This window comes from Ruditapes philippinarum, unplaced genomic scaffold, assembly GCF_026571515.1.
Source record: "Ruditapes philippinarum isolate M1 unplaced genomic scaffold, ASM2657151v2 ctg11495_1_1_1_1, whole genome shotgun sequence".
Lineage (NCBI taxonomy): Eukaryota > Metazoa > Mollusca > Bivalvia > Venerida > Veneridae > Ruditapes > Ruditapes philippinarum.
The window spans coordinates 7,053-23,245 of record NW_026862947.1 but is presented as its reverse complement, the minus strand read 5'-3'; the positions used below and the strand labels follow the sequence as shown (position 1 = coordinate 23,245).

Sequence of the window (16,193 nt, the reverse complement as noted above, 5' to 3'; positions counted from 1 at the left end):
AACACATCTAATGAAAAATGTAGCACCTTTAAAATTGTTGCTGTGTTAAAATCTAAAAAAAAATTTCAAAAAAAAAGAAATATTCCAAACTATAAGCTGCAAGTTTGTTTTTTTTAGAATGATTTACATCATCCCATAAGCATGATTTCATAAATTTTGAATTTTAAAGGAACTTTGCTAAGGTTTTAAAGTGTAAAATCATAAAAATTAAAAAAAATTATATAGATAGACTGAGACACTTAACAACAAAATATGAATAAGGTTATGAATATTCTTTGAATAAAATAAAATATAAATATCAGAATTTCTTAGAATTAAATTCAATATAAATATTCTTAGAATTAAATTAAAATTCAATATTTAGTGTGACTCTTAGCTTGATTTGTGTTAAAAGTATTTTTTAACGCTTTTACATTTTTTTCTCATTTTGCACAATGAAAAATGGTTATTTTGATAAGAAGGAGTAAGCGATTCAACAACATCAAATTTTGCACGAGTTATTTGTATAAACTTTAGCATCAGATGGTATAAAAATCTTGGAAGAAATTTTTTTTTTTCCAGTTCTGTCATATCAAAAATATCTCATGTCAAAAATATCTCAATAGAGTCCCTTAAAGTGTTTGCTATGAACTGTTTTTTAACAATGAAAACAATGACTCAGCACATATTAAAGGAAGAAAACAAAAAACAATTCGATCTAAAGCAGTCTATAGTGATAAGCTCCTTTATGTTTAAAACAAGAAGTAAAGTTTCCAGTCTGTACAACTGATATATCACCTACATTACTGATACATCATCTGTCATTACTGATATATAATCTGCATTTATTGATATATTGCCTACATCACTGATATATCACTTACACTACTGATATAACACCTGCCATTATGGATATATCATCTGCAGTACTGACATATCACTTGCATTACTTATGTATCATCTGTATTACTGATATATCACTTATAAATACTACTGATATATTACCACAGCATCACTGATATACCATCTACACTACTGATATTTAAAAAGAGTCTGTTTAAATCATTAAATGCTGATAGTAATGGTATGATGAACAGATTAAAGTGTGTACAAACTGACAAACAATTTATCGTATGTATACATAAAATTTCAACTTTCCCTGCAGTTTAAAATAAAATCTAACACTGTATTACAAAACAAAAATGCTGTTTTTTTTTAGATATGGAATTTGATTATTCTTCTTGTTGTTTGTCATTATTTGATGTGTACTGTGAAAGAATTAACAACAAACTATGAACATTTGACCCTGCCAAATAGAATAAATTTTTTATAGAACATTTTGTGGCTTAAGTTTATGGTTTTATGAAGAAGATAATATACTTAGTAGGTAATAGGCAATTGTCTCTCAATTTACCTATTTTTCCACAATACAATCACAGGAATATAACATTTAGTAACAATATCAATGTGATGTCAGTATAATGATGAAATAGTAAAGTTATATATACAAAATTTTGTGATAAAGATATGTATGTACATAAGTCCTGAAAATGTGTTGTATATCTTAACACAGATCTTAGTACTGTGGTGGTACTGTTGACATCTTGTATCCAGCGTACGGTGGGGGAGCTTTGGCTTTACGACGAATCTGGGCAAGACGAAGACTGTCCACAAGAAGACACATGCCCGAGAAAATGGCTAAGAATCCGGCGACCACGGCTAATCCGAAGGACCAGGACAGGTAATTCTGGTCTGGGCGAGATAACCATTGTCGGTCAATATCGGACTTCACTCCAAAGATTATGATTGACAATGTGATCAGAGCAGCTAAAATAACAAAAGTACAATGTTCACATAATATACTCTCAGACATCATAATATAATATACCATTTCAAATATACTATTAATGTTATAAATGATTATTTTAAAATTGGGCGGATTGTCACTTATCTGGGGAATATCGTCACTAAAGTGAGGCGGATCATTATCAATTCTAATTTGTGATTGTGTGTCTAGGAAACAAATGCGCATAATTTATTTTAACTTTAACAATAAAAATCAATATTAAAGTTTAAGATATATACAAATATTTACATATAGTTTTGAATAATTCATTTCCATATTTTGAATAATTCATGCAAAATGTGATGCAATTTATATTTTCAACTTATTATCACTATTGGTGATAAATATTTTACACACAATTTCTTTAAGTCACCCCTGAGGTTAATAATAAAACTTACCAGTAATTAATTTAAAAAATACCCAAATTATTTAACTTTAATAATAAATTATATTAAAAAGTAAAAAAAAATTCAGCATTGTATCAGACAAGCAAAATTTATAGAGGATATTCAATTTTTGTCTATAAATACAGGATTTATTTTCATCGAGTGGTATGAAAATAAATATTTCATGAGTGGCAGTAGCCACAAGTGAAATATGATAATTTTCATACCACAAGATGAAAATAAATCCTGTATTTATAGAAAAAACTTGAATTTTCTGTTTATTATATACATTTTTCTTTTTTTGACATTACAATTTGAAAGACTTTCCCTTAAATTTTGTGTATTGGCTGAATTTAGAAGAAAGTAGTCTGGCAAGACACCAGTGAAAATACGGAAAATATGTTTCACTGCAGTGAAAAATAAATTTTTACAGTGAAAATACGGAAAATGAAAATACACATTTTATTTCATCAATATTTCTCAATATTTCATTTGTAAGTATATAATAAAAAACATTATTATTATTACAAGAATTATAGTAAATGAAATTACCACATGAAAATATCAGTATAGAATTAGTCAGCTGGGCAATAGACCTTCTCTGTGGAGGACAAAAGTTGAGGATTCCAAGTAAACACAATAGCGAGACCACCAAGGATATGATCAAGTTCAAGGTCATCATAACCTGTACAGCCAGGAACCAGTCTGAAATAGGTCAAATTACAAATGTCATACAATTCATCATTATATCTGAAATTGGTCAAATAAATGAATAATAGTGTCATTATGTTAAATGCCTGAAATAGCACTGATAATAATATCATTCACTTAATGTCTGAAATAGGTCTAATATCGATTTCACACACTTTATGCCTGAACAAGGTGGAAAAATAATGTCAGATAATTTAAATGTCTGAAAAGGATTTAAAATTTATGTCAGACACTTAGTCAATGCCTAAAAAAGTGAAATAATAATGCCTGAAATATATCAAAAAGTAATGTAAGATAATAAATGCCTAAAATTTCTAATAATAATGTCAGACATTAATATGAAATGCATGAAAAAAGGTATTGTAATAATAATGTCATATATTTAAAGGCTGAAATAGGTCTAATAATAATGTCAGACATTAAATGCCTAAACAGATCTAATAATAATGTCATATATTTAAAGGCTGACATAGGTTTAATAAGAATGTCAGGCATTTAATGCCTGAAATAGGTCTAACAATAATGCCAGGCATTAAATGCTTAAAATAGGTATAATAATAATGTCAGGCATTTAAAGGCTGACATAGATCTAATAATAATGCCAGGCATTTAAAGGCTGACATAGATCTAATAATAATGCCAGGCATTTAAAGGCTGACATAGGTCTAATAAAAATGTCAGGCATTTAAAGGCTGACATAGATCTAATAATAATGTCAGGCATTTAAAGGCTGAAATAGATCTAATAATAATGTCAGGCATTTAAAGGCTGAAATAGGTCTAATAATAATGTCAGACATTTAAAGGCTGAAATAGGTCTAATAATAATGTCAGACATTTAAAGGCTGAAATAGGTCTAATAATAATGTCAGACATTTAATGGCTGAAATAGGTCTAATAATATGTCAGACATTTAAAGGCTGAAATAGGTCTAATAAAAATGTCAGGCATTTAATGGCTGAAATAGGTCTAATAATAATGCCAGGCATTAAATGCTTAAAATAGGTATAATAATAATGTCAGGCATTTAAAGGCTGAAATAGGTCAAATAATAATTTTAGGCATACCAGGCATTAAATGCTTAAAAAAGGTATAATAATAATGTCAGGCATTTAAAGGCTGAAATATGTCAAATAATAATTTTAGGCATTTTAAGGCTGAAATATGTCTAATAATAGTGTCAGGCATTTAAAGGCTGACATAGGTCAAATAATAATTTTAGGCATTTTAAGGCTGAAATATGTCTAATAATATGTCAGACATTAAATGCCTAAAATAGGTCTAATAATGATGTCAGATACTTTAATTCTTATAATGTCTGAAATTGGTCTGATACATTTCAACATCTTATGTCTGAAATAGGTATGAAAATGTAGACACTTATTGTCTGATATAGATAAAATAATGATTTTAAACACTTAATGCCTGAAAAAGCATCTTATAAATTTAAATGAATAATTGTCAGATACCCATATAGTTCTAATGCCAGGAATATTTCTAAAAAATGATAATGTTTACAAGGCACTTAAAGTCTGAAATAGGTGTAACAATGTTTGTCATTCTTTATACTTTGTGGTTTTTAAATACAGTTAACACTCTCCGTTCATTCTACAGGTACAAGTGTATAGGTAATATATGTATTATAAAAATATATATATAAATGTGAAACTTACTTGGATTAAGCCAATCAAAGATTGGCCTGTATTCGTAAGAAAAGATCCAGGCACAACCATCGTAAGTCTTCCCCAGGCTGTCTCTGTCATAAGCAAATTTGTTGAAGCAAGCTTCCCACAGCCCTAAATTTCGAAATCTACTGTTAGCCTCTCCATAACTTTCCAGCCAATATGATGTCGAAAAAGAGATGATGGTACAAACACAAGAAAGAATGGCCAAGCCCGCACCACAAAGAGTCAAAATGTCTTTTCCCATTTTCCCTTTTTTTATGTTTTCAAAAGGAAATGCATTTGATCAAACAGTCGAGTCTATTTCTTACCTGAAGGGGTGTGGCCGCTCAGGTGCTAAATTTTTGTAAATGAAAAAATATCTTTAATTAGGCGTAAAATACGGTTTGAATTAAAAAGAATGTTCAGATTGGGATGAAACTATAATTATAATTGAATTTATAACTTGAAAGTATGGTTGAACAAATACGGTAACTTGTGAAGTTAGCCTTTTGTAAGATCGTTTTGTTCATGTTGTAAGCGGTATTGTTTATTTACCTGAGATGACCTAATTAGTCACGCAGGTATTTCAAAGGTATGTTATTAGTTTAGTTAAACCTGATATATTTTTTTCTGTGCTGTTAATTTTATAATAGCGGGAAACTTATTAAAAGTATTCACATAAGGGCCGTTTTCCAATTTATAGTTCATATCTAAAATGATTTTTGAGTCATTCAAATGGCATTGTTGAAATTCAAACCGCTTATACCAATAAGACTTCCGCGTTTTTTTTAGAATTCAATGAAAAATAGTTACTAAATTGAAATTGTTTTGTTCTACATGTACAAGTGTTAGAGGTTATGTAATAATAACAATTTTCTTTGTCAAATTAAACAGGTAATTTCTGTGTTTCAGGAAAATATTAGGTGAATTTCGTCGCGAGTTACCTGTCAACCCTATACAGGTGTGAAAGGTAGGATCGCCCACCTGAGTAATAAACAAAATTCAAAATGGCGAACGATCCGAAATACAAGATAAGTCCTGGTATGAGACTGTATTGGTGTGGACTTATTTCATCAATAGCGGCATTTTGTTCGGTGTTCCTCGGATTCTGTAGTCCATACTGGTACCAGTCCTGGAGGCGAGTACACAGTCCGTTAGCCAATGTTGGACTGTGGCACATTTGTTTATCTGGTTATGTTAAGCCAAGGGATCCTCAGATGCAAAGCTATGTTGGCTGTTGGTGGATTCATTCATCATTTTTCAGTGATGTACAAGAGTTTATTATGCCCCGTAAGTATTCGATAAAGTAACATTGATCACTATAACTTTAGTATATAAGTACAAAATGACATTATGTTTTTGTTTTATTTCCTGTTAATGTCAAACATCATTTTGTGAACTTACATGTAAATATCATGTAAATATCATGACTGTCACGTCAGAAGACTGTTGCAATTACAAACCTGTTATCGCACAAGACTGGATTACCGAACTAATGTCAAAAAGTTTTTCACTACTCAAGTGGGATTTGAACTCACATTTGGATAAGAAGTTAGATTCTGTGAGTCCTAAACCATTTTTCCTCCAAGTTACAACATTATTGGTGCATTAGTCATGTTAATGCATTTAAAAAAGAATTGGGAAACTTGAAATATATTTATATGCATAGTTCTTTATAAATGATATTTTTTTTTAACAACACAGGTAAAGTACAAGTATAAAGCTGTCAATCACTTAATAATGGTTCAATGTGTTTGCAACATAACACAAACATCCTGGGTTCAAACCTTATTAATGTGATAACTATGTTTGTTTGAATGTTAGAACAATTCATACAACTACCATTAAAGTAAATTGTTATTTGTGAGCGAGGGGAATTAATTGTTTTTATTTTTTTTCTATATAATATAAGGCCTGTATACCATGGTTTCACCTGGAAAATTTACAACTTAATTAGGGATTTAATTGAACTTTTATTACAAGCTCCAGTAGTATATTGTTTCCAGTTAATGCTTTCACCCCATTTTGTTAAAGAAATTTCTTACGTAATATAGGCTTGTCATGGTAAATTTAATCTACATTAAATAAAAAAGCAAATTTAAAATTAAAAAACAAAACAAAAAAATATTTGAGTTGCTAAAGGTGGAGATAGCATTTTATGTTTTAAACTTCAAACAGTGAACTAGCAATAATTGCCATTTTTCCACTCTTTTGGAAATAGTTAAGTTCTGCCCTATTTTGATTTTCTCCTATTCATGAAACTTAAATTGTAAAGTAAAAGCAAAATTTGTAATTAACAAGTTTCTTTTTACATCTTTCATTTTACATCTTTTTTTCTCAGGGGAAAGGGGGGGGGGACATTTTTTTTGTGACCTTGATTTGCATTTGGGGAGTATGTAGTACTAATGGGCCAGATGTCCAGTCCCTTATCTCCCTGTCTGTGTCATGAAGGACCTTTTTCTTTACCTATAGATCTCAGTATTTTTTTTCTCTCGTATCACAACAGTTACAAAACTTTACGCAATACATAAGTGCAACAAAACAATAAATTTAAATAGAATGCATCATGCTTATAGTCACTATGAACGGTTAAGGTTTTTGAGCCAGAGTATTAGTTTTCTCTAGCCATTGATATAATAAAATCCTGTCATTTTCTTCTTTATTACAGCATGGTTTCGAGCTTGCCAGGCCCTTGTGATCTTTACGCTGCTGTGTAACATATTTTCACTGGTGTTGTGTGTGATATATGTGGTTGAGAAATGGCGACGGAAAGTGTACGGAAATAGATATGTCCTTGTTCATATCATCAACGCTGTTTTATTATTTGCTGCAGGTAAAATCATTATATTAATTCATCTTAATCAACTATGTTGTTTTATGATTTTGCAAGTATAATGATTAATGTTGTCACTGTCCAAATTCATATACATGCCACTTTGATTATTTTGAACTTCTATAATTATTATTTTCATTCAGTTATTTGCCATTAAACTTGATACAGAAAGTTTAACATTGAAGAATATGAATAGTTATAGTTTATGTTTCATATAACATGTCTTGAGGACCTTGTATCCATTGATATTTATTACAATTTGTTTTGGTTTAAAGTGCCTCCATTGCCAAAAGCTAAATTGAATGATGAGATAATATATGAATTAATGATAATATGAACATTTTTTTATTTTCAGCTTTCCTAGTTTTCATTGTATCACTGGTATTTGCCGAGATGGCGAGACAGGAGAACTACTTCCCACGTCCCTGGATGAACTATCTCTCGTGGTCGTACGGCTTCAATGTTTTATCCGGTTTCTTCTCCGCGTTCGGTGGCATTTGCCTGTTTATCATGGCAATGATTTTGAAAGAGAAACTTTTCGCAAGTGAAGGCGTTGCTAAAGAATTCGGTGCAAGTCAGGGCAGTGAGAGTGTTATCACAGGCATGGGGGCCGTCTCTGAGAAGAGTAAAAGTGAATCTTTTGTATAGAAGACTGAAGTTTGCTATGTTACGCATATATTTTATACCTTCTGTAATATAGAACATTCCAATGTATTCATACATTCTTCTGTTTGAAACATTTTATGAAATAATGCCGTTTTTTTCGTCAGATTTTAGTTGTATAATGAAAGTTCTGCATGATTGGAAATATTATTATAGACTTAGAATCATAATAGAAATTTTGCTGATTCAATATGCTCATTTAAGTATCTCTTTCTGAAAGTTAAATAACTGAAAAAAGAGAAACACCTTTTGTTAAAAACACAAATATTTATATAAAGATTAAGCTTTTTAATAAGAAAAAAAGAAATCTTAGAGCTCAACACAGTAAAATTGTTTGTAACTGATTTTTACCAGGTGTCAAATACTGTATAATATTTTAAAGGAAAGGACTTGCTTTGTAAATATTTAAGACTATTTGGACTATAAAGAATATATGTATATAGACTATCATTATGTAAATATTACATGCACAAATTATCATTAATCTCATTGGTCCTTATATGAACGGTTAACTGGTGTAGAAATGTTATAAGTTTGTATACAATAAAAATAACCATTTTTACACCAGTCTGAGTCTTGAACTTCATGCTTACTTCTTTTCTAGTGCTTTAATTTACATGAAGGCTTAGGTTTGCAGTTCTTTGCAATTATATACCGGGAAAAAGAACATGTTTATATATTTTTAAGGTTTTTTCTTCAAAATTTTAATCGACAGTTAAATTTTCGATATATGAAAATTTGCTAAATGTTCATTAAAATTGATATGTGTCTTTAATGTGTATTTTATAATGATTGAAGGGTTTAATTCTAGAGACGTTTTGTAACTCTTGTCATATTATGATAAAGTTCCGTAACTCTTGTTCCACTTTGAAATTTCATTATTCCAAGAGTAATTTTGTATCATATTCAGTAGTATTGTATATATCATAAGATTAAAACATTTATACAGTGTAACTTCCGAAAACCGAACACCCATGGGACTTGTCAAAAAGTTCGGATTTCAGAGGTTTCCGGAATTCAGAGATTTATGATAATGTGGACAAGACTAAGCCACTTAATATCACTAAATGTCAAGGAAGATGTGGCCATTACTGTAATATCATATACATAAACTTACCTATCGTCCGATGCTAGTTAATTAATTATTACATCAAATGCAATAAAATCCTTAAAGACGTTTGATGCATACATTGTCCAATTAATTGTCATATAATCCGCTAATAAACACTTCAAATTAACTGACCGCCGTAAATTACTATGATTAGCCACATCACTTCAAACATACCATTTTACAGTTTGTGATTTTAACGCGTGTCAAATTACACGATCACCGCTAATTAGTAAACAATCGATAGGGAGATTAAATCTTCCTGCAGGGTAAACATTCTCGATTTACAATGTATTTCACACCTTTGGATATTTCCGGTTTTTGGAGGTAAAATTGCATTGATTTGACTCTAATTTTACGAAAATATCGTCCGGTATTCAGAATTTAGAAGTTCCGGAATTCAGAAGTATTATATTAATAGAAAATGGAAGGGAAAATATCGGGACCGAAAAAAATGTTCGGTATTTAGAAGTTTCCGGATTTCAGAAGTTCCGGAATTCGGAAGTTACACTGTATATCATTTATTATTCATTAACCCTTACTCTCCAGCCTGTGTTAATAAAAAGCAACCAGCCTTTGCCATGGGATCTAGACCATGGTCAGCCTGCACATCCATGTAGTCTGACCTAAGGGTCTATAATCTAATTGGCTTAACTTTAAATTTTCATCTTGATATCCCCAAAGTTGATAATTGACAATTCGAACACTAACTGGACAAGTCCATTTTAGAAACTTAGCAGGTTTAAGGTAAAGAAGAAATAAAACATCTGATTTTGTTTTTGTATGATATTTTAATCATGTTACAATTGCTGTTTGTTATCCCTATAATGTTAACGTGGGATAATGTCAATGAAAACTCTCAAATATAAAAGTGCTTTTCATGTCTTTAAGGATTAGTTTACAGGATTTTATGTAAAATGTTTTTCCATTATTTTAAAGATTCATTAAATAACATAATTTTTTAATGTTTTGCCAGATGTAAACAAATCCATTGTTACATTTGCTTTATTTTTCTGCCAAATGTTACCATATTCACTTAAATACTAGACTTAAATTATTGTGCAGTTAAAGTTTATACTGACAGAGATAAATAACAAACATGAAAGCAAAAAAAAAAACAACAAAGAAACAAACAAAAACGACAACAAAATAAAAACAAGCTAAACTACATTGAAAAAACAATTTCACAATTTTGTTTTTGTCAATGGACATTGTTTCTGCTATTTTGAAGAGTGGATAATACTTTTGTTACTCCTAAGAACACTATTTGGATTTTTGTTAGGGTTTTAAACATACTTGATAAGTAATATGAATTATATATAAAAACAAGCTTTAATACATTGAAAGAAACATTTAATTGAAAATATTGAAGAGTGGTTAACATTTTTTTCATTTTACTCCACAGAACACTATTTAGAATATTATTTCAGTTTAAACATGTTATATAAACAAAGAATTGTGTTCCATTAATGTTAAAGTGTTAAAGCTGCACGCCTCTAGATGAGCCAGAATATTTCAAGAAAATCAATATTGAGAAAAATGTACTAAAATTTTAAGAAAAGTAATAACATTCCCAATCCAAGTTATATTTTTCATGTTATGTGTTGTTTAAGACTGATTTTGCTGTTTTTTATTACCATATTTCTACTGTGTTACTAACACAGTAATGGCTATTTTGCATATGTTGACGATTTTTTGGTAATTTTCTTTGACTGTAAGTGCTGATTGCAATACATGTATGCAAATTACTTTATTTGTTCAACTCACAATATATTACTTTTAAATACATTGAAAAAATTAACATGAATCTGGAGGCGTGCTGCTTTAAGATATCATATGTTAATTAAAGGCCCATTATGTCTTAGAAATGCTACCAATTAAACTTACTTCTCTAAAACTTTTAAATAATTGGAATCTTGTAACAGTTTTCAAAGTAATTCTATATTGCCGTATACGTGGACTATCTTTTGTAACTATAGCTCTGTTGGAAATGGGTATAATTATTGTGAATTAGTATTTTGTAATTGGAAGTCAAAATACTTCTTTGTTTACATTTTGCTTCCTTTTGGATACATTACTGCATGTTCAGTTCTACTTTTTTTAGTTGTTAAACATCTAACATGCTCTAAAATCTAAATCCATTATTAAAACATAATTAAACACATGTTTGACATTGTTAAAGAACTTAAAAAAATATTGATTTCTGAAGCATAATGTGCCTTTAAAAGATAAAATATAGTTACTGTAAAATGTACATGACATTACTGTAAAGCATAATTCATCTGAAAATATTCTGCATGTTCAATCATCCTTGTTTTATACCTGTATGTATATATTATTGTACAAGGAAAATTCTTATATATTTTTGTATCATATTATTATATATAGTACATAACAATAAATCATTTTCTACAGCTACTTTTACAGTTTTATTATCCTTAGTTAGCTTTTACATTTTGTTTTGGGGATGTGACTCTTCTCTTCAGGAGTGTGACAGTGTCTTTGTTTTCATAAATCAGGGAAGATTTTTGTTGTTTTATAAAGATGTTTGCTTAGAACATTACAAATGTCTTTGAGATAATAATTGGAGGTCACTATACAAGATAATAATTGGAAGTCACTGTTTAAGGCCCATACCTTTAACATAAATTTTTATTGAATTATGATTCTTTGATCGTGAAAAAATTTCAGATTGAAGTTTTGCAGAGAAGATAAAAAAAAATATTGAAAAATACTTGTTTTCATTTGAAACTTTGTACATGACTTTTGGATTAAAATTGTAGGTAACTAACCAAGACATATCATAACTTTTGCATAAAGTTTGACATAATTACGACGGTTAATTATAATCATTGCCTTGCATCATCGGTCAACAAGATCAATGTGCTTTCTAAGATCTAGAAATAAGAGTTAAAAAATATTAACTAAAATCTTAATCTGTATGCTCTAAATAGCAGAGTTAGTGCAGTGTTACATGAATGAATTTAAACATTGCATGTCACGTCAATGAATTCCCTAGGTTGTTGAAATTTGAACTACTTAAATTTGGGTACGAACCCCTCCAGGTATTCTCCCAAAAGTAAAACTGGAATATCGCTTTTAAAGTGTGGTGTGATTTTAAATCCAATTAAACAAATAAACAGAAGTAAGAAATAAATAAACTTTTAAGTTTTAATATATTTCATTTCCAAGAATCATCATTGCAACAGAAGAATTTGACATCATTAGTCTGTATGCCGCATATTGAGGAATTTGTGGGACATGCCTTACTCCATGCACCCATTACTCCCCAGAAATCATGTCCTGGCGCATGTGCAAGTTCGTAGCTAGATCTCTCAAAATCCATACGTCCACATTTGAACTTAATATAATTCGCAGCCGTGTCGTTCTTATCCTTGCAATAATATTTCAAAAATATACAAACTATTTTCTCCTAGTTTTACATTCCTTATCTTTAAGAATGAAACCATACATTCACCAGTCAGTCTTTATTAATAGTATGCAGTTGTAAAAAAGTAATCGATTTTTTCTTAAAAGTATAGTGTTCTAATAATGTTAACATAGTGTTATGATATACACAAGACGATATTTCACTGCGATATATACAAAGAACGATATTTTACAGCGAGATAAACATAGGTCGATATTTCAATGAGAGATATACACAGGACGATATTTCACTGCGAGATAAACGAAGGACGATATTTCACAGCGATATATACATATGACGATATTTCAATTAGAAATATACGCAGGACGATATTTCACTGCGAGATAAACAGTGGACGATATTTCACAGCGAGATATACATAGGACGATATTTCAATGAGAGATATACGCAGGACGATATTTCACTGCGAGATAAACAGTGGACGATATTTTACAGCGAGATAAACATAGGACGATATTTCACTGCGAGATAAACAAAGGACGCAATTTCACTGAGAGATATACACAAGACGATATTTTACTCAAAGATACACATAGGATGATATTGCACAGAGAGATAAACATAGGGCGATATTTCACTGAAAGATACTCGTAGGACGATATTTCATTGAGACATATACATAGGACAGATTCTAAAAATCTGGAAACAAAGTGATCCATCGGAAGCATTAATCACAACAAAATTACATGAAAATTGTTCTAAACAAATATTTATTTTGATGTTTTGTTTCATTTTTTAATTCCAAGAGTCATCGTTACAACAGAAGAATTTGACATCATTAAGAGCAGTGTCATCTCCGCCATGTTGATCATCTTCCACTCTAGTCTGTATGCCGCATATTGAGGAATTTGTGGGACATGCTTTACTCCACCCACCCATTGTTCCCCAGAATCCATGACCAGGTGCCTGTTCTAGTTCGAAAGTTGGTCGCTCAGAATCCATACGTCCACACTTGAACTTGATATAATTCGCAGCCGTGTCGTCCCCGCCCTTTGCAGAAATACCATGTATTTCAAAATTATAAAAAAAACATACATTTGTTTTGTTTTAAGTCTTTTATCTTTAAAGAATACATTAACTAGTCACTATTTCTTTTTGATATGCAATTACATGATTTTCTATTACGAATAAACAAAATCGTTGAGTTGATGACATTGTACACAAACCTACACAATCCCGTTTACCAATTTCAACTACTCTTGCAGTATGTATACACACCGCTTCTTTTGGTTCTACCCGGTCAAACAACAACTGACAACTCCAAACGAAAGCTTTGTTATATATTTTTCTTCTTATTTATCACCCTTTTTACCGCGTGTAATGTCTACCGTCGGAATGGCGGCGCTTTTGGGCACATCATGGTGTACAACTACGAGATGATAATAATGTATTTAATAAGTACCTTATATTGAAAAATCTATAGATTCATATACAATGAATATAGTAAGTTAGTCTCACATGTCGGTCATCTTCAACTTGTAACGCAAACTCCTTTAGAAACGTATTATCAGGACACATATGTTCGCCACCCCAGTCTCCAAAAAGTCCAACAGTTGAAGTGATTGTTCCACCAAAGTGTTTTCCTTCTAGTGACAAACACACAAGCTTAATTGCGTTAAGTGCAGTATCGTCCCCAGCCCCTTGTTTAGGCTCAATCTAAAATTATAATGGTATGATGGCTATTACAATAAAATGCAACTTCGGAAATCGTGTATTTTATGGATTTCTTATTAAGATAAAGATGCTTAGCTTTTACAATTTCTACAACGATGAGACCGCAGATAGTTATATCTTGAAATCCACATATATGACCTGACATATGTATCTACTGTACATACAATTTACATAACGAAATGTGACAAGATCAAAGGGTAACAGTTTGTTTTTTTCTTCTAAAAAATCAATTTTTGTTGATACATTCTTTAATGAACACAGTTACTAGAATTGCCTACAGTAATTTTTCAAATATTTTTCATTTCCTATTATCATTAATTTCTAAGAAAGTTCAGTACGGTACGCATTACTTCTGATAAAATATAATTATAGTAATCTCCCAGTCTGTCTTAAACATTGTACATACAACATCACCATCCAGAATCTACATGATACAGTCTATTTGTGCTTTGTTTATTTTGTTTAATTGGATTTGCTTCATTTTGCTGATACCGCTATTTCGTTAGTCACATCTTCTGTCCCATCAAATGTAGCAGCATTCTCTACTTCTTAGGTTATTTGGTCCTTATGGGACATTGGTTGCAAATTTTACAGTGTTACTTTATTTGGCTTCCGTACTATTAAACTGCGTTTTATTACAATGTATTTAATACGCCCTATAAGTATAATTTTCTTTAGTATATTGACAGTATAACAAGAATTTAATGTATAAAATGAAGAATCAGACTACTTCACTTTGATAGGATTCATTTCATATCCGGCGGCATGTGTACCTTCCGCACAATACTGCGCACGACCCCACGGTCCCCAACTAGCCCGATTTGTAGGTCCAATAGTATCAACAACTGATTTCCTGGCTACACCGTGAATGAGAAAACATTAAAAAACTGGAGAAATCACGAGCACAGTGACAAGTTGTAGGAAATACATAGTCAACAATCCGAATCATAAACAATGTAACAAATTAGTATGCTTTTTGGTAATACTGTTTATCTTCCACAACTTTAAAAGAACTGCGTTTACGTCATGTCTTATCTTGATTGAAACAAACTCGCCTGACCTTGGATTACAAAGTCGGCATGTGCAACATTTCTCGTCATAAAGCTTTGCTTTTGACGAGTATAAACAAAGACTTGGGCGATGTGTCATAAGGACCTGTCTATCTGTTATGATACCATTGGCATTGTTCACATAGGCGTTTTCACAGAAATCCTTGTTCTCGTTATTTTTCGATACCTAAATGATCTTGTGTCACACTTTTTTCGAATTTCCTGCAAAGTTTTTAGTAGTAGTAGTAGTAGAAGTGGAGGTAGTAGTAGTAGAAGTAGAAGTAGACGTCGTGTCCGCTCTATAAATTCTATACTAATGAAAGGATTTTCTTCAAACTTTACTCAATTGTTCACCCCAAACGCAATATAATACATGTTGATTGCCTCAAGGAATGCAGTAAAGCTGACTCAACCCACGTTGAAATGCCATAAAGAGGGTTCCGAACGCAATATAATACAGCTCGAAATTCGTCTTCAGCTCGACATTCATTTTTGAAAATTTTGAATTTTGATCTACGAGCTATCTGGAAATTCAACTCTAGCTCTCAATTCAGCTTTTGAAGAAATTGAATTTATAGATTCGAGTTGCCCCAAATTTAACTTCATCTTGAAAATCGGATTTTAAATTTTTTTAATTTCGATCTTCGAGTTGGCTCTTATTTCAATTCAAGCTCGAAATTCAGCTTTTTTCAAATTTTGAATTTCTATGTTCGAGCTTACTCGAAATTTAAATCCAGATCCAAAATTGTGTTTTGAAAAACTTTTGAATTTCGATCATGGAGCTGGCTCTAAATTTAACTCTAGCTCTAAATTCAACTTTTGAAAATATT

The 16,193-nt window shown here is 30.7% G+C and overlaps 3 protein-coding genes across 3 annotated transcripts; 1 reads left to right on the top strand and 2 right to left on the bottom strand.

Annotated features, from left to right (window-relative positions):
* Window positions 1-657: 657 nt before the first annotated feature.
* On the bottom strand, window positions 658-4,929 carry LOC132720712 (uncharacterized). The gene is made up of 3 exons (XM_060704897.1): window positions 4,595-4,929; window positions 2,764-2,916; window positions 658-1,806 (listed from the first exon to the last, which is right to left on the bottom strand). The coding sequence occupies exons 1-3, from the start codon at window positions 4,848-4,850 to the stop codon at window positions 1,556-1,558; spliced, it is 660 nt and encodes a 219-aa protein (XP_060560880.1). The 5' UTR covers window positions 4,851-4,929; the 3' UTR covers window positions 658-1,555.
* A 113-nt stretch (window positions 4,930-5,042) lies between these two features.
* On the top strand, window positions 5,043-11,608 carry LOC132720711 (uncharacterized). Its single transcript, XM_060704896.1, has 4 exons — window positions 5,043-5,177; window positions 5,498-5,875; window positions 7,254-7,418; window positions 7,774-11,608. Exons 2-4 carry the CDS (start codon window positions 5,593-5,595, stop codon window positions 8,064-8,066), a joined length of 741 nt encoding a protein of 246 aa, XP_060560879.1. The 5' UTR covers window positions 5,043-5,177; window positions 5,498-5,592; the 3' UTR covers window positions 8,067-11,608.
* A 1,723-nt stretch (window positions 11,609-13,331) lies between these two features.
* LOC132720710 (vitelline membrane outer layer protein 1-like) lies at window positions 13,332-14,298 on the bottom strand. Its single transcript, XM_060704894.1, has 2 exons — window positions 14,099-14,298; window positions 13,332-13,630 (listed from the first exon to the last, which is right to left on the bottom strand). The coding sequence occupies exons 1-2, from the start codon at window positions 14,156-14,158 to the stop codon at window positions 13,376-13,378; spliced, it is 315 nt and encodes a 104-aa protein (XP_060560877.1). The 5' UTR covers window positions 14,159-14,298; the 3' UTR covers window positions 13,332-13,375.
* Window positions 14,299-16,193: the final 1,895 nt, after the last annotated feature.